Source organism: Mus caroli, chromosome 12 (assembly GCF_900094665.2).
Source record: "Mus caroli chromosome 12, CAROLI_EIJ_v1.1, whole genome shotgun sequence".
Lineage (NCBI taxonomy): Eukaryota > Metazoa > Chordata > Mammalia > Rodentia > Muridae > Mus > Mus caroli.
Genome location: NC_034581.1, coordinates 5,460,669 through 5,486,237, shown reverse-complemented (window position 1 = coordinate 5,486,237; position 25,569 = coordinate 5,460,669). Strand labels below are relative to the sequence as shown.

At 42.0% G+C, this 25,569-nt stretch overlaps 1 protein-coding gene across 10 annotated transcripts in view; it reads right to left on the bottom strand.

Annotated features, from left to right (window-relative positions):
• Positions 1 to 14,104: 14,104 nt before the first annotated feature.
• Positions 14,105 to 25,569, bottom strand: part of Pum2 (pumilio RNA binding family member 2) — a 75,380-nt gene continuing 63,915 nt past the window's right edge. For 6 of the 10 annotated variants that reach the window (XM_029484301.1, XM_029484304.1, XM_029484300.1 and 3 more), the window contains 8 exons: positions 21,795 to 22,062; positions 21,318 to 21,447; positions 21,029 to 21,163; positions 18,250 to 18,387; positions 17,274 to 17,399; positions 17,014 to 17,135; positions 16,574 to 16,766; positions 14,105 to 15,964 (listed from right to left, as the gene is read on the bottom strand). In XM_029484301.1, coding sequence (XP_029340161.1) covers positions 15,833 to 15,964; positions 16,574 to 16,766; positions 17,014 to 17,135; positions 17,274 to 17,399; positions 18,250 to 18,387; positions 21,029 to 21,163; positions 21,318 to 21,447; positions 21,795 to 22,062 — 1,244 coding nt within the window. In that variant the 3' untranslated portion in view covers positions 14,105 to 15,832. The remainder of the gene's footprint in view (positions 15,965 to 16,573; positions 16,767 to 17,013; positions 17,136 to 17,273; positions 17,400 to 18,249; positions 18,388 to 21,028; positions 21,164 to 21,317; positions 21,448 to 21,794; positions 22,063 to 25,569) is intronic. The other 4 variants (XM_029484306.1, XM_021178781.2, XM_021178784.2 and 1 more) reach the window with 1 other exon arrangement.

The following is a 25,569-nucleotide window of genomic DNA, read 5'->3' as shown; positions in this document are numbered from 1 at the left end:
CCCCCCCCCCCCCCCCCCCCCACCATTGGTCTGTCAAGTGCTGGGATTACAATGTGCTTATTTTTTTTCTTTTTTGTGACCCATGTATCCCAGGCTAGCCTATACTATGTAGCTAATGACCTTGGACTCCCCATCATCCTCTGCTTCCCAGGTGCTAGGTGCACAGAAGCCCCACTACAGGTGGGACATGCAGTGTGGGAGAGCACATCCAGGGCTTCACACTAGGCAAGTGGAGCCTTTGGGTTGCTTTTAGCCTCAATCAATAAACTTCCCTCAAGCCTGAAGAACAGGCCCGTTACCATTTGTCAGGACTTGCGTTGGAGCCACTAGCCTTTACCCACTGGGCCATCATGCTCAAACCTTTCTATTTTTAAATTTATCTTATTTTTCATTTATGAAATGAAATATAAATTATGGTAGTTAATTTCTCGTGTCAACTCCACTGGGTTAAAGGTACTAAGAGAGCAAATAAAGTATTATTTGAAGGTGTGAGGGTGGATCCTCAGAACAGAGCTAGCTAAGCATCTGAATCAGAAGACAGAGGAGAGACTAGTCACTCCCGCCAATAGGGGTGGACATCACTCCGTCTGGTGAGATTGAATATCTAGAGGTACCAAGAAGAGACAAGCTCTCTCTCTCTCTCTCTCTCTCTCTCTCTCTCTCTCTCTCTCTCTCTCTCTCTCCTCACTCTCTCTCTCTCTCCCTCCCTCTCACTCACTCGCTCTCGCTCTCTCACTCTCACTCTCTGCTGGAACTAGACATGCATTCTGCCCCATCCTTGGTCATTGGAATGTCTGGCTCTTGAACTCCAAGTGAATTGTAACATCTTAATCTTTTGTCTGTTGCATGCAGGCAAGAGACTGTGGGCCTTCTCTGCCTAGATCATCTCAAGAGCCAATTCCCATAGTAAATGTCCTTGTTTATACATATATCCTGTTAGTTCTGCTTCTCTGGGGGCCCCTGACTAATACCCAGACACAACTGGGTTCTCCCAATTTGTGTTCTGTTCTAAGAGTTAACTCATGTTGGCACTTGTAGCCCTGATTCATGTACTTTAATTGCTGTATTATAATCTGCCTCATTGTTGCAAAATAAAAATGCCACAGTGTATCCATGGACATTCTGTTGTTTCTGGCTGTTGCTGTGCTCTTGGTTTTAAGATGTTATATACTACCACTGTCAGCTCCTTGTCGTTGTTATGTTTTTATTATTGTTGTTGTTTGTTCCTTTCTTTTTCCATGATACTGAGGGCAGAATATGCCAGGCAAGTATTCGATCACTATGCTCTGAAGAGAATCCTTGTCTGTTCCCTCAAGTGTGTGTGTGAGGGCGACTCTAAAAATTCAATCCCTGGATTATAATACAAATATCTTCAAATTTCTTATAAATCATTCTAAGCAATTTCTCTAAACAAAACAGTCCCCAAAAGGCCCGTAACCATGCATAGTCCCAGTGGCAGTCAGGAAAACTGGCATTCCTTCTTTTGAATATTTATGGAGAACAGGAGACCTGTGCTATGGTGCACGTGTGGAGATTGGAAGGCAACGTTCAAGAGTCGGTTCTCTCCTTCAGCCATGTGAGACCTGGGGATCAATCTCAAGTTGTCAGGCTTGTAGCAATCAACTTTCCCACTGAATAATCTAGTCAGTCAATGTAGCCTGACCACTCTTTGACATTCTTTTCTAGGCCTTGATATGGATGGACATTTTATGTCCTCTCGGTTGGACTCAGATCAAGTTACGGGAGCTGTGGTTTGAGTTTCCTCATCATTCCCATTATAAAACATCTTGCTGAAGCTTTTTGTTGCTACCTGGTTAGGAAGAACATCTCTGGTCGCCTCTCAGCCTGTTCTCCATCCCTTTCTCAGATGGTTCCCTAACTGGGCCATTGAGGTGCCTTAGCCGGAACAGTGCGCTCTTGTACAAGCTTGATAAACCACTACACTTGGCTCCCTGGAACCCACCCAAAGGTGGAAGGGGAGAATCAACTTACAGAGCTGTCCTCTGACCACACATCCTCCCCTCACACAGTAACAATAGATACTTTTTTTTAATCCCCTAAATTTAAGATGTGTTCATAGCTACAACAAGGTGACCTCTTCCAGCACCTTTTACAGCAGTGTTCAGCCATGTTCTTTGGAGTTTGCCATTGCCAGTGGTAAATGATGAGAGACAAACATCCCTCTCCCCCTTTCCCTCCTAGCTAGAATGCAGATATAATATCTGTACACGGGATAGCAATCTTTGGCCATGAAGTGACCTCAGAACAGAGACCATGTATGGTAGAAGAGCAAGTGAGAAGCAGCCTGGGCCCCCGGCCCCCAGCCCTCGGCCCCCACAGAATATGGAGCTAACTCTGGACTGCCCACCCACACTTGCACATGACAGTGGGCATGTTTTTGTGTTGTTTAAAATGTTTATTCAGGATTTTCTACCACTTGTCAGCAAATCTAACCCTAATGCACAGATTAAATTGGCCTTCTACGCATGACTAAGAAGATAATCCTAAAAGAGTATGAGGAGGACATATGAGAGGGGAAGAGAGATGCCCAGGGAACAGACAGGGAGGAACAGCTTTGAAGGCGCCGCTGAAAGACTCTCAGAAGCCAGCTAGCCACGTTCCCAGGATGGACTACGTGCTAACTTTGCATATGACTCCAGTCATCGAACAACCCCTGTCCCCAAGGAGGAGCAGACGTGACATGAGTGAGCTTTGCTTAGGATAGTGGTTCTCAACCTGTGGGTCGCCGTGACCCCTTTGGGGACCATATCAAATATTTATGATTCATAACAAACAGTAGCAAAAACTACAGTTCTGAAGTAGCAAGAAAAATACGATTGAGGGGAGGGAGTCCCCACAACACAAGGATCTGCAGTAAAAGGTCACAGAATTAGGAAGGTTGAGAACAACTGGCTTAGAAGAAACCTGTCTGAAAGCTGTGTAGCCCTCTGTCCTGGAGGACGCTGTGGCATTTCTCCACTGCTTTAAAAAAAATGGCTCGACTCCCAGGGTGGGGCACAGCCAGGAAGGCTTCTGTATCACTTACTTCTTTTCATGTTCTTGGGACCCATTAACCGACAAGAAGCAACTTACTAGAGGAAGGGTTTGTTTTGGCTTACAGTTAGAGATGATGTAATCCATCATTGTGGGTAAGACGTGGAGGGAGGTGCGCGAGGTGGCTAGCATGCTGTGTCAGCACAGCGGTCAGGAGGCAGAGGGCAGACAGTGTAGTGCGGCCCTCGGCCCTCGACTCTAAAACCTTAAGGCCCGGGGTCAGCAAGTTGGCTCAGTGACTAAAGGCCCCTGCACCTACCACCCCTGCCCCATGCTTAACAATTGGAGTTAAATCCCCAGGTCCCACGTGTGAGAAAGAACGGTTTCCCTGGCCTCTGCCTTGTACATGCACAGATAAATGTAATTAGTAAGTCCGGCTTTCAGGGGCCCACTGCTTCCCCCCAAGGCTCCACCTCCTAAAGGTTCTACAAACTTCTAAAATGGCGCCACCAGCTGGGGACCGAGCATTCAAACACATGAGCCTACGGGGAGCATTGCCCATTCAGACCACAAAACTCTGAGCCCCAACCGCTGTAGGGCTGTTCTCAGGGCCGTGGTGAGTCACAAACTCTTAAAGATTGTGGAAAAGCGCGGATCTCTGCTGAGGAGAGCTGGGTCTGCTCACAGAGATACTGAAAGCTGTGGATGGTCTGCTGTTTGCTTTTGTGCCCAGGCAGCTCAGAAGCAGCAAGTGTTTCAGTGTGCAGCAAGTGAGTTGCTTATTTAACTCATTCAGACTGTGTTCCACAGGGCTAGTTAACCCTCCTTCAGTCCCCACCTGCTTCTTCCTTAGCATCTTCCTTCAGCGGCTCCCTCAGCTCCATTTCTTGCTCAAATTGATCCCAGAGGCTCTCCCTGTATCTCTTTTGATTCTCTCATTATTTCTCAGAATCCTCTTTTTTCCTGCCAGTGCCACACTTCTTTTTTTTTTTTTTTTTTCCAGAGCTGAGGACTGAACCCAGGGCCTTGCACTTGCTAGACAAGCACTCTACCACTGAGCTAAATCCCCACCCCACCCCCAGTGTCACACCTCTTATTTCCTGTCTCAGCTCATTGGCCATCAGCTTTTGATCGACAGGTAATGTTCATAAGAGATTCTCTTTACCAACTGTACTTAGATCCTGTGTGTCACCATCCTTAATCCTCCATCGTCCCCAGCCTTGTGTTCATTTCCAACATGGCCACCCCCACCTCCTATGCTGTTGCTAATATTTGGTAAGATATCAACAAGGTGGAGAGGGAGAAGGAAATGAATACACTTCTTATAACGATAATTAGACTCGCACATCCACACCAGACTATCCACTTCCCCAGCGCAGGCCCCTGGGAACACTGCACTCCAGTATGTGCTGTTCCTGAGAGTGCAGAGGCCCGAGAGCCTTCTCCTATGGGGAAGGAGGGTTGTAGTTCATTCACTTGCTAAGTCTGTCCACAGCTTCTTCATCACCCAAGGCAGGAAGTATGGTTTATAGCCTTTTCCACAAAAATGGCTCCACAGCCCTGTGTGCTAGGAATTCAGATGTGTTTGCATCCTGCATGAATGCTGTCAGTAGAGCTGACTACCCAGCCTTGCTGCAGATGCAGAGAGCCCATAGAAGTCAGGCCTGAGCCTGGGGATCCACCAGTGAAAACATACGGTTCTCATTTTCTAAGAGTTCACAGGTCTTTGGGGAGAAAGAGATATAAACGATCTTTATAAAACAAAGACGTGTGTATAATACTGGCCTGTTTACCAGAAGCTGGAGGGGACAACAGCTTCCAAATGCAGGGATGGCTTTCCAAATGCCCCCACAGATGAGAATGGAGCAGAGGGAGCATTTTAAAGCCATCTGAACCTGACCTTGGGTGGGGAAAGAGAGTTTGGGCTCTATATGAGCTTCCTGTGGATTTGTGCTGTAACAAATGACTACAAATTTTGTGACTTGAAATAACACATATATATTCTCCTTCAATGCTGGAAGCCAACTTCATGGGGCTGCCAAGAGTCACCAGGCCTGCACTGCCCCCTGAGGCTAGGGTGAGAATTGGTCCCTTCTAAGTCACCCAGAGAAAAGTATGACTCACCTCCTCTCCATCCTTTACAGTCAGGATTTTCAGTTCTCCCTCTCCTCTGTGTGGAAAAGCCTTCCATGGGCTTTCTTTTATAATAATATAGACAAAGGGCTGGAGAAATGGCTCAGTGGTTAGTGACGGCTCTGCCTGAGGACCTAAGTTTGGTTCCCTGCACCCATGTATACGAAGAGCGGGACATAAGTACCTGAAACTCCAGTTCCGGGGCGTGTTACATCACCACACCAGCATGTACACGCGCACATCCTCAGAGACACACCATTAAAAATAAAATAAATTCCATCCCTTTAATAAACAATAACGATGATCACAGTGGACATGTTAGCTCATGTCTGTAATTCCAGCACTTGGACGGCTGGAGGGACTATTGTGAATGCAAGACTACCAGCCTGGGCTACAGAGCAAGAGTCTACCTCTGGGGAAAGGAGGAGGAGGAGAAAGAGGAAGAGGAGGAGGAAACAAAGAGGAGGAGAAGGAAGAAGAGGAGATGACAAGAGGAGGAGGAAAAGGAGGAGGAGAAGAAAAGAAAGAAAGAAAGAAAGAAAGAAAGAAAGAAAGAAAGAAAGAAAGAAAGAAAGAAAGGAAAGAAAGAAAGAAAGGGAAGGAAGGAAGAAAGAAAGAAAGAAAGAAAGAAAGAAAGAAAGAAAGAAAAGGAAGGAAGGAAGAAAGAAAGAGGAGAGAGAGGGAGAGAGAGAGAGGGAGAGAGAAAGAGAGAAAGAAAGAGAGAAAGAAAGAGAGAGGGGGAATATGGTAGGGCACTTGTCTTTCTTGTATAAAGCCCTGGGTTCAATCTCACCACTACAAAATACATAAATAAATTCTAGATGACCACCTTTCAGCTTCACTCGAATAATCCAGAATAATTTTCCCTTAGCTCCAAATGCACATCTTAATTACAACTTAATGCACAACTGTAGACAACCCAGATGCCACCGCCCCCCCCCCCAACCCATCCCTTGCTCCATTCTTTTGCCCTGTAAGGTAACACACACGGGTTCCAGGGGGATGAATAGAGTTTGATGTTTGTTTATTTATGTGCGTCAGGATGGCTTTGTCCAGGCAGGAGGAACTCCCGACACTTCAGAGTCACAGAGACAGGATCAGAAATTCTCTGGTCACTTCACAAAGGATGAGGTGCAGAGAAGGAGGCTGAAGCCTGGAACATGGGGAAGGCCAGCGGAATGCAGCTACCCTGAGTTTAGCAGGGCAGGGACCAGAAGAGGTGGGGATGGAAGATGAGATGGAGAGGGGGGAGGGGGAAGGGGGGAAGAGGAAGGGGAGAAGGGGGAGGGGAGATGGAAGATGAGATGGACTGGGTGCAGGCACACACAGCTGGAAACCCAGCTACATATAGTATAGTTCCAGACAGTATGGGAAAGGGTTCCTGAGCACTGAGGTTACATAGTGGACCCCACCCAAGGCTGGTGACTCAGTCTAGCCTGTCTCAAGAAGCTGCCTTTGTTGAAGGCTTGGACAGGAAGCTCTCGTGAAGGTGGGTGTTGCCAGCACCAGCTACACCCTCCCAGGTGTGCCAAGAAGAGTCACCCTGAGCCACTTCCTGGAGTGGCATGGCTCACTCCTGGCCCCCGGCAGGTACCCCACACAACAATCATCAATGATCCAGTGTCTGAGCTGTGCAGGCTCCTTCAGGACTCCGCCCCAGCCACTGTGGGAAGGGCACCAAGATGAGAGACAAGTGGAAAAGTGAATCTCTGCAGGGATTCACAAAGGTACTGAAGGCATGCAGAGTCTCTTTGCTCACTCTTAGGGCCATTTTGCCTGGGGAGCTTCAGGCAAACCTTGTAACACGTTGATTTGCCTCTCTGAATTACAGAATACAAGTGCCTACCTACCTTGGGGACTTGAGGTGCGTTGGGAGGTAAACCCTGCTCCAGGAGACATGTGCCTGGGCACACACATGCATGTGGCACTCCCTGCCTCAAGGGAGACTAAAGATGTCCCAGTTAGGAGGGTCAGAGACAGAGGTGAGTATACATGACAATCTGTCTAGCCTCCCTGTAACTTTGGGCAAGTTCCTTAAAGTATTCTGACAAAATACCTATAAAACACTAAGCGTTTTCCATACACAAAGCAGGGCCCTAGAGCTGAGAGAGAGAGAGTGCTACAGGGATTCCTGGGCTCACCAGCAGGGGCATAAATCACAAGGTGTCGTTGGTCCATCATCTGACTGTATGTATGGGAGTGCCTCCCTTCCAGCTCTGCGATCCAGATGCAAATTTACATAACACGTCAGCCACCGAGTTCTTTCACCTTAAAAGTCACTGCCAATTCCTTTAATGAGACTGTGTGGGCAAAGGTTGAGATGTGAGAGCTTTGAAGATAACATTTGACCTGTAGAAGTGGTGCCTCCTTTGGGGACAGAGAGTGTGGGGAAGGGAGAGGGAATTGATTATAAGAACCCCAATGTCTGGCTTTTCCAGTAGAGCCAGAAGCACAGAGTATACAGCAATAAACTGAAGCCATGGGTGATACACGTGTCCTTCTAGCTTCCGAGACCCTGGGGATCTGAGGCCCAGGGCCTCAGCACAGCAGTGAAATGTGTGTGCTTTGGTGGCAAGCTGGATTTTAAACTCCAGCCACGTTGGACAAGCCACAGAACCTCTCTCTCTAAGCTTCATTTCCTGTTCCCATGTGATGCCAGTTCGTTCCTCACGGAGTCGGGATGATGGTTGTCTTCGTCCATCTTGTGCTCGTCTACCAGAACGTCACAGGCTGGGACAATTATACTAAAAAGAAGTTTATTTGGATCACTGTTCTGTAGACTGGGGTCTTCTTGTTCCACCGTCTCTTGGCAGAAACAAGAGGAGAAAAGAGAAGCAACAACCCAGCAGGGGTTAGGGAGGCTAACTTGCTCTTCATTAAGGGAGTTCTTCTGAGGCAAGGGCAGCCACCCATACAGAGCCCCCATGACCTGTCCACCAAGCGGCCCGCCTCCCACGCTGCCCTCTGCACGGGGTTACCAGAACATGGAAACATCTTGTAAGCGTGGCCAGGATGAAATGAGGGAGTTTGCACAAAACAGTGCCTGGCTCTTAAGTGTTCTAGAATTTTCAGTGGCTGCTTTTATTATAGTTTGTAACATCGGACTTTAGAACTCCGACATCTGTGGAGATCTGAAGAAACCTTTTGTGATTGGCAGAGCTTGCTTTTTATACTGACCGCCCCATGTGTAATGTGGATGTATAGGTGTGTGTGTGTGTGCGGGCACATGCACGCGTGCACACCCATGCACACACACACACACACACACACACACACACTGCACAGTTTATGTCACACAGTCTATGGGATCTCTTCAGTAGTATTTATCTTCTCATTCTCCTCTCGATGTCTGACAGGGTGCTTGTTAAGACAAAAAGGAGCCTGGCATGGTTGTTCCTAGCGCTGGAGCGGCAGAGGCAGGAGGATCTCTGTGAGTTAAGTCCAGCCTGGTCTAGAGTTCCCTGCCTTGAAAAACCGTGGCAAAAATACAAATAGGAACTCCCTGAGCTCTCAGGGTGGGGCTGTGCCGTACTGGATAGGAAGATAAACTTTGCCCTTGGCGCCTTCCAGAGACAAACTCATTGAACTGACATTCTGTCAAGACACAGAGCCCAATGGGAGTAGGCAGGTCTGTGGTGCCAGCTATAGACTGAAAGAAGGGTGTGCCAAGCAGAGTACAAGTGAGAGCTAGTTGGGAAAGCTGTCAAGTGGCCTGCCTGTTCTGTGGAACATCAGCTTTTGAGGGGGAAGCTTAGGGAGGGGATAGACGCCTGTGGATGGGACCAGAAACTCACCTGGAAAAGGCCTGTCAGGGGTCCGACCCTGGGTGAGGAGGGGTGTCCAGAACCTTCCTCCGTTCCTCTTCTTCCCCTCTCCCTCCCCCCATCTCTCCCTTTGTATTCCCTGATGCCCCCTTCCCTCCCCTCCTTTTACAAGCACTTTCTCCTGTTTGACCCTGCAATGACTGATTCGGTACACCTGCTTTAGTTGTGATAACATGGATACACTCTTAGTCACAAGCCTTGGTTTTCTCTAGGATTGTTCTTGGTAGTTGTGCTTGTCAGTGTGTGTGTGTGTGTGTGAGACAATCTCTGACAGAGGCTACAGTCATCTTGCAAAAAGGAAACTCAATTGAGACAATGCCTTCAATCAAGTCGCCTTTACGCCTTTAAGTTTGTGAGGCATTTTTTTTTTTTTTTGGTTATTTTTTTGTCCCTCCTTCCCCCCCAACCCCGAGACAGGGTTTCTCCATATAGCCCCGGCTGTCCTGGAACTCACTTTGTAGACAAGGCTGGCCTCAAACTCATAAATCCGCCTGCCTCTGCCTCCCGAGTGCTGGGATTAAAGGTGTGCCGCGCCACCACCACCCAACTTTTTTGTTTATTTTGTTTTTCTGAGGCATTTTTTAAAAGTAATGATTGCAGTGGAAAGACACAGCTCACTGTGGGTGGGGCTAACTCTAGGCAGGTGATTCTCGGTTGTGTTAAAAAGGAAATTGAACAAACCGTGAAGAGCAAAGGAGACTATTCTCCACGGTTCCTGCTGCTCTGAGTTCTCGCTCTGATGACTGTGTTTAGGATGTGTAAGCCAAATAAACCCTTCCTTCCCAAGTTGCTTTTGGTTATAATTTATCTCAGCAATGAAGAACAAAGATAATTACTGAACAGTATTCCACCTTTAGGTTGGTTTGAATTTGTGGCAATTATGGATATGGCCACGTTAGCTTTCCATTCCTGTCAACAAATCACTGACATAATACCTTGTAAGAATAGTTTGCAGCCATGACTGACCCTGTTGCTTTCAAGCAGTAGAGATGTAACATGTCTTGGTGACACTGGGTGACAAAACTGCTTCCTTGCTGTAGTCAGGAGACAGAAGGGAAGAAACTAGGATCCCACAATCCCCTTGGAAGGACAGCACACTTCCAGTGGGGTGAACCGTCCCTCCCCCACGGCTCCCTCTCCTTCCAATCCTTTCACTATTGCGAGGATGCAGCTCCATGTGAGCCTTTGGGTGACAGTTCAGATGCAGTCTGTTAGAGCTGCTACAACCACTTCAGGCCACCTTTTGACGGGGTCATGTGTTTTGTATTCGGTGTGTGGAGGAGTAGACACCAGGGAGCAGGATTGGGGGGGTCCTGTGGTAAAGCTCTTTAAGTCATGTACACAGAGGCATGTGCGCTGCTCCGGTACTGAACTTCATGCTGTCAGACTGACACCATGAGTGTGAGGCAGCCAGGAGAGGAGGAAATACAAGGAATGGAATGGGATGTCATTGCCCTCCCAAAGTGCTTTGCACTCTGAAGCAGCTGCTTCCCTGGGAAAACACCTCTGAGTGAGGTGTGAGCTGGGAGGGGGGAGGTTATGATTTGGAGGGAAATGTATGGCAAAATCACAAGCCAGGATGGTAAGAGCAGCCTCTAGGTTCTGGATGTTGGTGTCTGCTGGAAAGATCAGAATCTCTCAGCTAGAACAGACCAAAGAGTAGCTACCACCTGGCCAAACTCCTGCTTAGAACTTTAGCCATACTGGATTTAGGGCACAGAGTGACTTCACTAGTTCCAGGTGGCCATAAACTGGTGAGACCCAATATTCAATCAGGTACACCACTGATCATGATGCAGACTTAGACAAACAAAATGCATTTTTGTTTTATATAGTCATGGGACTACAGGAGTCTGGGAGTAGAATGTGCTTTCAATGACAAATGCCACCCCCACCCCCACCCCTGTTTTCCAGCATTTGACTGTTTGCGTGGTTCTCAGTTCATGTCTGTTAGGTATATCATTGCTGTAGGAAGTATGTCAGTGGGGATGTCTGTTTGAGAGCTTAAAGACTTTTCTGCTTGCTCCCTGTTTAGGGTTCTGAGATGAGAGCTCCCAACTGTTTCTGCCACCATGCCTGGTGCTTCCTGCCATGCTTCCTAGCTATGAAGGTGACAGACTCTTACCCCACTGGGTACATTAGGCCCAAAGAAACCCTTCCTTATTGCCCTGGTCACTGTTATCACAGCCATAGCAGTATGCTATCTTTAGAAAGCCCTAGGCGCACTTCCAGTACTCTAGTCTGAGGTCTGTAGTTGGAACTTCTGGGGCATTATGTATGGCCCAGTACCCCAAGGACCACAGTAGTCAATGTGTGCTGAGGAAAACTACATTGACTTGCCAGGGATGTTCAAGAATTACTGCAGAATGTGCTTCATACAGAAGAGGTAAGATTACTGGCATTTGTTTTCTGAGAAAGGCTGATTGGTTGGATACCTCCACACAGACACAGGCAGACAGACAGACACACACCTATTGGACTTCTGTTTCCATCAAGTCCAGAGATACTAGGAAGGAGTGGTTTATGCCAGTGGGCAAATTTTCCTTATTTCCACTTTCCTTGCTATAAAGCTAAATTACCAGTTCTTCTGAATTACTGTGGTTTCCTTTAGGCAAACCTAATTTTGATGCAATGGGTAGGCGGGTACATGCTCAGACTTACCAATTGGCTGAGCTAGCACAACAAATATATGTATGTGTATCATGTGGGTGTGGGTGCTCCAGGAAGTCAGGAGGCATTGGAACTGGAGTTTCAGGAGGTTGTAAGCCACCTAGTGTGGATAATGGAAACAGAACTGACCGGTCAGAGCACCAAGCACTCTTTCATCAGCTGGCTCTTTAACAGCAAAGCTGCCAGGTTCCTACTCTAACTAGGAAGCCTGCCTCCCAGATGTGCTCCTGTGGTGCTGGAGAGGACCAAAGGCCTGATCGATGTTGGTCCAAGAGTTGCACATCACTGAACTGTTATCCCTGACTCATCCTGACCATTCAAACTTTAAACCTATGTATAGAATCTACAAGACATTTAGGACTTAGAAAGTAGTTGGGCCTGTAACTTAAAGACCAAAGGACAGACCTCTACTTCCTTCTGTACCACACCTTGAACACTGCAGCCTGTCATCCTCCTGACTTCTAGGTCTAGAGCACCTGACTCATTCCAGAAGCCTTACCCCAGGCCTGAGCAAGTTGTGGAAGAAGAGCAGACAATGAAGTGTTCCTCTGAGGTCCTTACCCCTCTCTGCTCAAACAAACAAACAATAACATCCTGAGGACACAGAGATGACTCAGGCCCTTTCTTGGGCATGATAATTCCAAGAGTGTCACTTTTCCCAAAAACTGCTTTCATAGCAATGATCAAACCAAGATAAAACTAAACAACTGAGGTCAGAGATAAGCAATATTGTATAGTGGTGTTTCCTTTTCCCACCTACAGAAGGAACAAAAACTAAACTAGCATGTCTCCATATTAAGAGTGGCACATGCCTTTAATTCCAGCACTAGAGGGGCTCTATGAAGCCAACCTGGTTTACAGAGAGTTCCATGACAGACAAGAGCTATACAGTGAAAACTCTGTCTTGAAAAATCAAAACCCTCCACAAACAAACAACAACAAAAAACCCCAAAACACACACACACAAAACCCAACTAATAATCATAAAAGACTCAAACTCTGGGGCTGCAGAGATGGTTCAGCAAGTGAGGCCCTGAATTCAACTCCCAGCAACCACATGGGGCTCACAACAATCTGTAATGTGATCTGATGCCCTCTTCTGCCATGCAGACAGAACACTCATATACATCAAACACGTAAGTAAATCTTTAGTTCACTAGGGCACCCAGGCTTTTGATAGCAGTCTGGAAATAGTAAGGTAAGTCTTAAACTCAGGCTTGAACCCAATATGCATTTTCCTAGAACAGTCCCAAGTTTATGCAGAGAGCAAGCCACACACACACACACGTGTGTGTGTGTGTGTGTGTGTGAGAGAGAAGAGAGAGAAGTGATGTAATCAGGCACTCTTGACTGAGATACAGAGGGATATTTTATCTAGAGAAAAACACAAGACCAGGTTTATTTCATACAATGTTATTCACACGTTTCATTTTCTAATTTATACATAATATACAAAGTGAAGATAACATTTCATTTGAGCCAATAAGAGCCAGGACTTAGACAAACTGGTCCAGAAACAATCTACATCAAAAAGAGACTACTCAAGAATTAAAGCCTAAGTGGATTCTGCCCAATCAGATGTCTTTATTCTGTATTGTCAGATTTTTCTAAAGTTCCATGCCAACATACTAGAAGGTGGAATCAGGGTGGGCACCAAAACTGGCAGATCATAAATTTTCTACACGAACAGGTTTTTTTTTTCTAGAATATGCCTAAAAGTATCAGGAGGACTGGGTTGTCAGCACTGGGAAGTATGAATCAGGACTGCTGGAGGAGGATTCAGTTCCAAATAACTTTCTCTAGGACTTGCCACTTTTCTGAGCCAAGTGACAGCTGCCTGGGCATCCAAAGGGAAGGGTGAGGACAAACCAGAATGGGCTGCATTTCTGCAGGAAGAGCTGTTACTAATCTCTAACACCAACAACTTTGATCCGAAACTATGGGCCGATGAGAGGAAGTTAAATTCAACCCAGGGCCAAGATACTCTGAGACTGGCAAAACAAAGTAGAACAGGGGAGAAGAGAATTATTCTACACGAGCGAGAAGACTGCTACTGTGACAGGGACCTGCTGAGGAAGCAGTGTGACTGAGAATGGTGACACATGGCCAGACTTAGTGGCCTCACCAAGGAATGCTGTGTTTGAAAGCTAGAGTAACTCAGTATCAATGTTAGACTCCTGGCACCCCAAACTCCATGCCAAATTTTAAGGTTCATGATATGAGTAACACAAGGATAGAATCTTTATGCTCAATATTGTGCTCTGATTGCTTTTCTTCTGCAGACCTCGAATAAAAAAAAATCCCTTCTACTATTCATCTGCCAGAAATAGCATGTTCCTTTCAGTTTTTAGCACTGAACATAAGTGGGTCAACATAAAGTTTATATAAAATACTGACTTCAACAAAATACAAAGCACTTACTTTCTTTATCTTTCAGAAACTGAATATACAAAGCAATTTTTTCCAAAATATTTTCATAGGCAAAGGATTAAAAACGATTTTAATTATACACATATGGTCACAATTTTGCCTTAAAAAGATTGTTGGGAAATGTACATAAGGCCGCTTGTAAATGTACATCATGTTACTGTTATAATGACTTATGTCCAGAGGAAAAAAATGTTATCATACAGATTTGCTCTTACTTGGGAGTAGGCTATTCAAAAATACAGTACTCTTCTGTACAAAGAAAAAAAGTCACATCACATTTAAAGATGGAAAAAGCATTGGCCTCTGTGGTAATCAATCTCAGTCCAATACTTTCTATTCATTATGCACAATACCCTGACATCAATTGAAAGTGATCCAGATCCTAGCACGTCCGTTATTAACAGAGTCAACAACTATGTTATAAAACAAAATGTCTCCCACAAGAATAACAAGAAAGCTGGTTCATACTTCTGAAACCATATAAAGATAAAAAATTTGTAAAAATCACTCTCGATTTGGAGAAATCAATGTACATTATACAACACTATATTGCCAGGTTAAGGGGCAGGGATGGAAATGTACACTAAGATGCAAATGTTTCCCGAAGAGAGAAAACAGATTCCATTTACAGCATGAAGGTTTACAAATGTACACCTGTACAACCAAGGAACGTCACTATGAAATTAGCAAGGCTTTCATAACAAACACTGAAACAAGATTTGCTTTCAAATTCTAAACTTACATCTACCCTACACACACAATGCGTTTATTTATAGGAAGGGAAAAAGCTCTCTGACTATGCAATCATGCGTAAATGCTGAGCTATCACTTCACTTCTCAGCGGCCTCTCTCCTCTATCGGGGTCCTACTTTATGTATCGACTATGAAAACGCAGAGTAAACAACACTTCCTCAACAGCCTAGCAATTCTATAATCAGAACGAAATACAAATCTCCATCCATTCTTGTTGCAAACCAAATGGAAAAGTTAGTGTGGGATTTAACTTTTCATTCAGTGCAGTTTTAACTGAATGGAAGTGCCACCATGATTTTGTTTCTAACTCATTACAGTTATAAGTATATACAATTCTGTACATTGTCAGGGACATTATAGGGCAGTAATTTTATTAAAACCACATCCACTGTAAATAATGTTATCTCAAATCATTTTATTCTTTTCTGTCTTTCTGAGTTTTTCTTTGCATGATAGTTTGTGAATTACCAAAATACAACTTAACTTTCTTTTTAAAATATTAATAATATTTATGCAGTTGATTGTTAATCTGTTATAAAAGGCTTCACACAAAGGAAAAAAATAAGAACTATAATTCTATATACATCTCTATAAACCTGTTGTGCTATGGGGTTGTAGACCTACCAGACTGCAAGCCAGTTTATTAAAATATTGTACTTTTCCCTTTAAAAACTATTTTTTGTGACTTTACAAGGTATAAATTTACAAAATATGTGACAACTTTTTTTCCTTTTTTTTTTTTGGTGGGGGACAGGGGGGGGACACAGTTACATCATATACAGGCATTCTGTGCTTCACCAGAAATCCAATCTGATAGGTCTCCACTCAGGGTTGAATATAATTTATAATTCACCACCCCCACCCCCTAAATATACACAAGAACCTTAAAAATTTACAAATGGATGAAGAAAGTCAATAAATAGTTTTGCTTTAAAAAAAAATCAAAGATTCATAGTTGAATTGTGTTTTGATAATTCACAAAGAAAACCCATTCTTTGAACATGGTTAAATCATCTTCTCGTTTGTCCTTACAGCATTCCATTTGGTGGTCCTCCAATTGGCCCTAGATCTGGGCTGTTTTTCAAATAGTATTTTTCCAACTTGGCCAGTATATGCTTCCCATATGTGTATTTGCGAAGAGTAGTAATATGAGGTCGAATCTGAAAAATAAATAATCTTGTAAAAAAATCTAAGTTATTATAGTTTCTGGCTTTTAATTGTGTGTGTGTGTGTGTACATGCAAGTCACAGTATGTGGAGGTCAGAGGACAACTTGATTCTCACTGTGTGGGTCCTGGGGATTGAACTCAGGCCTTTGGGCTTGGTGACAAGTAAGTTTATCTACCTTGCCTAGTTTCTGATTTACAAATAGCTCCTTAGCCATGAAAATCTGTCGAACATGTTTAAAGGGGCATTTAAACACTCTTTTTGTGCAATAAATAAACAAGCCACTGTTGTGTCATATGCAGACAAGGGGGACTCTAAGTAGTGCACTAAGGAACTGCTGTGCTCTTCAAATGTATCCTGCTCCTTCCCACCTAGACCTGCAGTGAGTAAGTAACGTCAAGGACAAAACAGGCCCTTTTCTTACCAGATACACAAGCTTGTATGATTCCTGAGTATAAACAGGCAATATGTAGGAAATCATCCTACAGAAATATCATTTTACTGAGCAGACTAAGCTACCCATGTGCTTTAACTGACTCCTACTGTGGAGAAATTAAGCCCGTGAAAGTCACACAGATGGAGGGATCCTGAGCACGGTGTTACCTTGTGCATGATTATCTTTCTCTGCGCAGGCTCAGCCATATCAATCATCTTCTGAACCACATAGTTGGCATACTGATCCTTCATCATGGTGTATAAGGCACTGTGAGGACCATCATTCTGACAGCAGACCTCATCAATCAGTAAAGCTCTCTCAGCACGGGAGGCGTGAGTAACACACTTTTCTACTACATTGCTAAAAATTAAAGGCACATACACAGAAACAGAAACTTTGTTAGTGTTTTTTTTTTTTTTAATTTACAGCAAAATATTTTTACTTTTCAATTTGCTCCACCTACCAGAAAACAAGACAGAATCTCATTCTATAATCACTTTTAAAACAGAAATTGGTACTGTAGGACACACAACTTGATATCCATAAACTTAATTCTCGTACTTAGAAAGTACATCGAAAGAGCTGGAAGAATGAACTACTACAATACCTGGCAAATTTGTGTTGACTCAGGGCTAAGACCTTTCCTCTGATTTCGGAAACAATTTTGCTCTTGTCTTCAGGTCGACCATGTTCCAGTACATGCTGAATAACATAATTGCCATACTGATCCTATGACAGACATTTAAAAATTACTTTCCATCCTTAAGAACAATGACTAAGAAAAAATGTTTAACAACAAATTACATTTCTGAAAACAACAACGAAAACCTGAAAACACAGACACCTGACATTACTAGGGACTGATACCTGAACCAACTGTTCTGTGTGTTGGTGAAGTTCTTCTAAGATGGGTGAGGTCTGCTCTGCGGTGCAGTGCTCTAAGATACGCTGAATGACTCTGCAGCCATAAGGATGGGTTGAAAGCACAAATACCTTGAAACAAATAGAAAGATTGAAGACGTTCATTTTCTGTTATTTTTGAATCATCGTATAAGACAGATAAATGACACCAAATAACCCAGTTTAAACTGGCCAAGTGGTAGATCCATAGTTAACATAATCGGAATGTCTGCATCTCGCAGCACTTGTGATAGGTCAGAGGCCATCCTAGGGAAGAAGTTTGTTTTTCTTCTCACCATGTGGGATCTGGGAGAAGCAAACTCAGGTCATCAGGCTTCTTTTACTTGCTGAGCCACCCAGGTGGCCTAAAGATAATTTTCATCAAAAAGGAATCTAATGAGCTGCCTAGCTTGTGTAAGGCCCAGGGTTCAATCCTCAGGACAACAGCCCAAACACCACCATAAAAGAACCTTAGCTATAGGACCAAGAGTGAGTGACAGTGTAAATGAATGGGTTTGGGAGAGGGCAGCTCGGCAGTGTGCCCAGGACTACTAACCATTGTGGGTTTGGTACTGATTGGTAGCTATTTTGCCTTTGTAAACATAGTTTTATGTCCTTTTTTCTCCTTGGGATTACGGAAAACAAATTTGTAAGTACTTTTATCTAATGGCTTTACTAAGAAGGCCCACATTTTAATGGACATCCAGTTTTTCTGAGACAGGTCTCACATACTCTGGTTCCCAGACCTAGCTGAGAATGACACTGAGCTTTCATCCAATGCCCTTGCTTTCATTCCATCTCCCAGACGCCTGAGATTTCAGGTGTGTTTAACTGCTGTAGTTTAACACAACTTACATTTACTAACGTGCCAGGTATAAGCTTGTACTTAAAAGAATGCTAATACTCAAATTATCAAACGCTCTGCTAAGAAAACCAATCTTACCTGTCCTTTGAACGCATCGATGATGAACTGCAGTGCCTGTGGCTGAACACACTCAATGCATTTCTGTACAACGTGGTTTCCATTCTGATCTTTCACACATTTAAGTACATGGCCATCTAGTTCCTTAACCATTTCACTCTGCAAAAGACATTTAAATAATTATTTCACCAAAAAAATCCAATAAAATTAAAAATATTTATATGGAATAAAGTTAAAAATATTAACACAGAACTAAGTATACTCAAAACCATTTCCTGGTTTTGTTTTCATATACAAAAATTTAGAAACCATTCAAGATAAAAAACATGAAAGCACATCACTGGATAGTAATGTCTACGACACACGCTGACATAAACCAGTGATGTTCAACTTGCCATATTTAAACGACAATTTTCACCATGTACATGTTCTGCAACTATCATTTTGTATTGTCTTTTTTTTTTTTTAAACTCCTGGAGCTGAGGACCAAACCCAGAGCCTTTCTACCACTGAGCTAAAGCCCAACCCCACAACTATCTTTTCTTTTTTTGTTTTTTTGAGACAGGGTTTCTCTGTATAGCCCTGGATGTCCTGGAACTCACTTTGTAGACCAAGCTGGCCTTGAACTCAGAAATCCACCCGCCTCTGCCTCCCGAGTGCTGGGATTAAAGGTGTGTGCCACCTAACTATCTCTTTAAATAGTTATCTAATGTAAGTTTTTAAAGTTCTACTTTTGTGCCGTTTAGCGTCTTTATCCTTTATTCCTAAGGAATCATCACTAATGCCTGTCTCACTGTATCACATTGATTAGAGCAATGGACCACTAGGTTATCTGCATTTCACTCACTATCAATTTAAATTTATTACCAAAGGGCATTTTTTCTTGTTTACTGTCTTATTAGAACAGAAAATTATTACTTTGAAGAAATAAATGGGCACACATATACAATCTTTTAAAGTATTTTAAAGGGCTCAATTACACTCAATTATGGAGGATTCCTTCTAAGTCAACCACAACATGGATTTATGCTGACAGACTAAATTACAACATAAAATTAACATAAAATCTAAATAATATACTTTAGAAATAACTTATGAATATATTTATAGTATATTTAAGATTTTAAGAGTTATTTTTTAACTAGTTCTCATTAAGATAGTCTCAGCCCCCTTTATTTCCAAAGCCCCAAGGCTATGGGAAGGCTATGCTACTTTTGTTACTTATGGCAGAGGCCTTCTTAAAGCTTTGAGTAATCAAATCTGTTGCTTTTCTCCACTGTGACATATTTCAATGAATCTAAAACTAGATACTTCTTCTGCAGGAATAATGGAGTTTTCCTACAGGTTTTTAATTTTGTTATTAAACCGTGAGTGTACACACACGTGTGCATATACACCCCTCTTCGCTGGCTGACACAAACTACAGTATTTTGGAAGAGAGAACCTCAATTGAGAAAGCGTTCCCATCAAATTGACCTGTGAGGAAGCCTGTGGTGCATTTTCTTAATTAGTGACTGATGTGAAGGGGTCCAAATCACTGCAGGAGGCATTGCTCCTAGTTAGGTGGTCCTGGTGGATGCTGTAAGAAAGCAGGCTGAACAAGCCATGAACAGTAATAGGGTGAGCATCACCCTTCCACCACCTCTGTACCAGTTCCTGCCCTCACTTCCAACATGTGAGTGACTGAAGAAGTAAACCCTTCCCCCTCAGTTGTTTTTGGGTCATGGTGTTATATCACAGCAATAAAAATCAACTATGACATCCTCAACCCTGTTTTTAAACTGTAGATTTTACTTTTATTATAACAGTCAAAAATGACTTTCTAAATTATTACTATAAACTTAAGAATGAGCATTTTGTTCAATTATATTCCCATGAGCACATAAAGTAACTTCATCTTGGAAGTAAGCTTAAGATCGCACAAGAACCTACTAAACAATTAGTGTGCCATATAGCAGATACCTAAAACCTGAACATTTATTCTCATATCTTACTCTCAATATTGTTGACTTCTTCAAATTATTTTAAAGATTAGATTCGTAACTTAAAAGGAAGTCTAGTGAAATGTGACAGAAATTACATTAGTCCATTATTTAAAAATTCCGACCATTGTGCGGAATATACGCATTTCTTTTATCAGTATATCCATTCCAAAACAATGTGTGTTTCTGTGTGAGACTGTGTCACATGTGCATGGGTCTGAACTGAACTTGGGTCTTCTGTTATACTAGCATGTGCTCTTTCTAGCACCAAAGAAGTCAATCTTGTTAAAAGAAATATTAGGTTTCTTCATTGGTTAGACTCCTTTAGTATACACACACATATACTAACTGGAATACATGAATGCTATTTAAAGTTCTTAAAAGAGAAGCTGGGCATGGTGGCACACACCTTTAATCCCAGCACTTGGGAGGCAGAGGCGGGCGGATTTCTGAGGCCAGCCTGGTCTACAAAGTGAGTTCCAGGACAGGGCTACACAGAGAAACCCTGTCTCAAAAACCAAAAAAAAGGAAATATTAGGTAGACCCCCCGCCCCCCCCCAAATAAACACTAGAACAGTGAAGAGCTGCAACTGCAGATAAGAGGTAGCGATAGCAAAGACATATCACCTGGCATTTTATCTAGCAAACGTAGGTACTCCATGGAGAGGCAGTAAATGGATCAAAGTTCTGCTTTAGAAACATTTTATGAAAAGATCTTAAAGTCACCTACTAGAAATGTTTAGGTCATTTTCCCTCAAGATTTTATGGTAAAAATTTAATTTTAAATTAAATATTACAGAATTTTTATCTCAACTTACAATTACCTGCTGATCAGAAGAAATAGATTCTAATGCTTTTTGAATAACACGGCAGCCATACATCTGCAAGGCTAATGGTAGAACATGACCGCGAATGCGAGTAGCCAGGGCTAGTTTCTGATCCAAACTTCCAAACTGAAAGATAGTATCGATAAGAAATGAACGTGACAGTACTGTACAGTTACAAAGCTCATCAAATAGTATATTGGTTCCTGAAAATGACTGTTACCCAACTTTAGAGTTATTTGCTAGCAAAACAGAATGAGCATATGAATATAAATGTACTTACCTCAAAAAACTTCTGTATAACATAGTTTCCAAAAACATCTGTCATTAATTGATAGGCTGCCTGTAGAATTTCATTAAATACCATCTGTCTCTCAGCTGGAGTAGCTCTCTCTAGCTTTTGCTGTATGAATCTATATGGGAAAAAAATTTAAATTCTAAGACAATAAACTAAAAACCACCTTTCTAAAATCATCTGCATTCCCCATCTTTTGTGTGTGTAGAAGATCTTTAGCTCAGGCTGACCTAAAATTCACTATGTACCACCTCAGTAAGCAAAATTAAAGCTTTTTCTTTTATCCTTTCAGACACAGACACACAGACACACAGACACACAGACACACAGACACACACACACACACACACACACACACACACTCTCACCGTGTAGCTACCTCAGGGAGAAACATGGTGATTACTTTCTATTTAAAGGTAGCCGTGTTCAAAGGAAACAGAAGTGTAACAAACCCTAACCACCTACCTGGAACCATGCTGGTCTTGAGAAAACTCGACTATATGTCCAATTAAGTCTCTGAGTTGAAGGTTGGGGAAGCGGTTGTTCCTGAAATCTTCCAATAACCTACTGCGGCCGGAGGGCATGATATCAGATCTATTATAGCGGAGCCGAGAAGGAGGAAAGAGCTGGCTGCTGGAGCTAAATAGACTGGAAGTGCTTGAAGCACTTCGGTACTTTGCTTCTGCTCCAGGTGCTGCAGAGATATACCGACCACTACCGTTTGTCAGGCCTCCTACAACAAAGCAGCTGTGGTCAGCAAATATTTCTGACAAGTTATTCCACAGACAAAAATTACACGAACTATAAATTTAGTCAAATAAGCTTCAACAAACCTCTCCACTGCATTAACAGGCAAGTTATAATTAGCTAGTAAGATGCAGATCCAGAGCCATAGGGATGCTTTAAATTTTCTTTGCAGCCTCAGGAAGTAGCTGGGTGGTAGAGTGTTTGCCTAGCACACTCAAGGCCCTGGGCTATAACCCCAATACCACAGAAAAAAGGTCCATTCAGAGTATAATAGAGTAACATTGAGAGCTAAATCTGTACTTTGGGGGGAGACATTAAAAATATATTGCCAGATGTATTTTGTGGTAAAGACAAGTCATTTTTAGTCAATTTTTTAATGTCTGAAACTTTTTAAAACCCACAGTAAAATACGATTTTTGAAAACTAGAAAATGTTTTATTAAAAATATTTCTCATAAAATGCTATTATTTTGTAGATAAGGAATGATAGTAATAAATTATTACTATAGCCACAAGCCTCCGACTTGTTTATTCCATACAAGAAAATGAAAGGCAGCTAACAGAAACAAACTTAAATGAGGAAATTGTTTCTATTATAAATAACAGCTAACGCACTTGACAGTGTCCTTTTAAAACGGAAAAATGTAAATACGATTATAAAATGCAGATTTAGTAGTTTACAAAAGCAATATCCGTCTTGAGCTGTACTTATACAGTACATTGTATGCAGTGCTACACAGTAGTCCAGACCACAGTTTAGAGGTGACCTCAATGCCAAGGCAAAGTCAGAGAAAAAAGAACCGGGAACAGTAAGTTTAATGCTAGAGTGTGGACTCCTCTACCTTTAGCATCTACTCTAATTTAATTATTTTTCTGTTAAATTTCCCACTGCGCAGCACATCAAACATTTATTTGTATGATTAACCCTTTAGTAAGTATCACCAAACTACATGATATCCTGTGTATCAGGTATTTACATTACAACTCATATCAGTAGCAAAACCACAGTTATGAAGGAGCAGCAAATAACTTCATGGCTGGGGTCACTACAACATGAGGAGCTCTATTACAGCGTGGCAGCATTCAGAGGTTTTTCACATTATTTAAAAATTCTGTATATACACATACTAAAATATACATCTATGTTGCTCTGCACTGGCAACATTATTTTATGATATAACAATGTCATAGATAACATAGTGCCATCATTTTAGTAACCCTGCAGCAATATAAATGTATTTGTTTTGTGTGAAAATAGGCCTGAGAAGCTAAAAACTTAATTAAGAAAGTATACCTACTAATTAGTCATGCTGAATAATTAACTTAAAGATTTTCAGTAATGCTCTGCTGCATTTCAAGGAAAACATTTAATAAGGTAAATTTTGGGAAATGACTATCATTACTGAAAAGGATATAAACTACTGTATTTTAAACTTTCAATTATATAGTCCCACATAATTAAGCATTTTTTGTTGGAGAAAAGACAAGGACTACATGTTTAAATACTTAAGTGATCCTAGCAAGAAGTATAACTTTGTCTACCATCTTAATAATGGGCTATTATAAAAGCACTAATGTAGCAATTCTGTCACGTTAATGGAAAATTTTGTGAGAATATACACAGACACTTGGTAACTGTAGACCGGAAATTCAGCCACATAATAAGTAACTGCTTATTTTTAATGTTTTTGATTCTTTTCTAAAAATAGTTTAGACATCATATAGTCTTTAGTGCTTCAATTAAATGAATGGGTGTATGATATCATTACCACCACACATGGTATTGAAAACATCCCTCCTTCTTGCCTAAATACCTCTTGCCATGGGGTGGGGGGTGGGTAGGACCATTAAGGTGCATCTGTATTTTTTCCCCCAAATATTTCTAATAAGATTTCATGGCTAGTGGCCTTAAATTTTTTTAAAAAAAGGTTTATTTTCCTTGGTGCGAGTACTTTTTCTGCATTATGTATGTGCACCACGCCTGGTGCCCTCATAGGTCAGAAGAGGGCATCAATCCCTTGGAACAAGAGTGACACATGACAGTAAGGTAGATACTGGGAAATGAAATCCAGTCCTCTCCAATAGCACTTAAGTGCTCTTAGCCAATGAGCCACCTCTCCAGCAACTCAGGTGCCTTTCTTGATTGGGATTAGAATATTATGGGAGTTGAGATTTTTCTTTTTAAAGCCATGATTATTATCAAGTATTTAGTAGTATCTTTGATTCTACTATATAGAATATAGAAGATGAATATAAATTGTATCTTGAAGTAGATGAATATAAATTGTATCTTGAGCACACACAAGCACATTTATTTTTTCCCTTGGTGTTATTAAGTGATGGTAAAGGACTGAACTGGGATAGGATTGTGAAAGATGTACCAAGCTTAGAATAATCTTTAAAAAATAATAATCATCAACTATACACATACAAAACAGAGCAAAAAATCCACAACTGACCCAAAAGAATACCCCCCAAAAAACCACAAAGACATTGATTTTGTATTACAATAATTACATACATACCAAATTTAAAAAAAAAAAAAAATCTGAAATCCACAAACTTTGAAACCCTATCTGCTACAAGAAACTGTTGCCCAGGCTGGCCTTGAACTTAATAATCTTTCTGCCTAAATGCTAGGATCATAAGAGTATACCAGACTCCAGACTACTTAGCTGAGTCTAATCTTTCTTCAAGTTATAGAAATAACTTCCTTATTTGTAATCTATTGGGAAAAATAAAGCTATAAGCAATATTAAGTACAAACCTGCTAGCAACAAACAATATAAAAACTATAAAGAAAGTTATTGGTTCTACCGAAGAGTTTTACTACCTTCCTACAGGAATAAAGTATTTAACACAGTAAGGCAACAAGGCCACAGAAGTACTAACCTAAGGATGGTGAATAAAGGCTGGGTTCTTTTTCAGCCAGAGTACATCACATTAAGTATTCAATACTGGATAAATTTAAAATGTTCAGAACTTTTCTTGTATCCAATTCTCATCACTACCAAAAATCACAAACCATACCAAACCAAGTCTAAAGCAGCAGTTAGTAAGCTACATGAAAGACAGAAACTGAATAAGCAATTCATCTCAGTATGAATTAAATTGCTCAATTATGAGTATTTATAAAGCCATAAAGACCTATACCAATTAATAATTTTAAAATGAGTAATAAATCATTTTACGACATGTATTGAAATAAATATAATCAGCTAACAAGCAAAAGTCTAAAGACAACACTAACAAATCCACTTTTCCCATCAAGTTACAATACATTAAGTTAAAATTTGCTATATTGGGCTGGTGAGATGGCTCAGTGGGTAAGAGCACCCGATTGCTCTTCTGAAGGCCCAGAGTTCAAATCCCAGCAACCACATGGTGGCTCACAACCATCCGTATCGAGATCTGGCGCCCTCTTCTGGAGTGTCTGAAGACAGCTACAGTGTACTTACATATAATAAATAAATAAATCTTTAAAAAAAATTTGC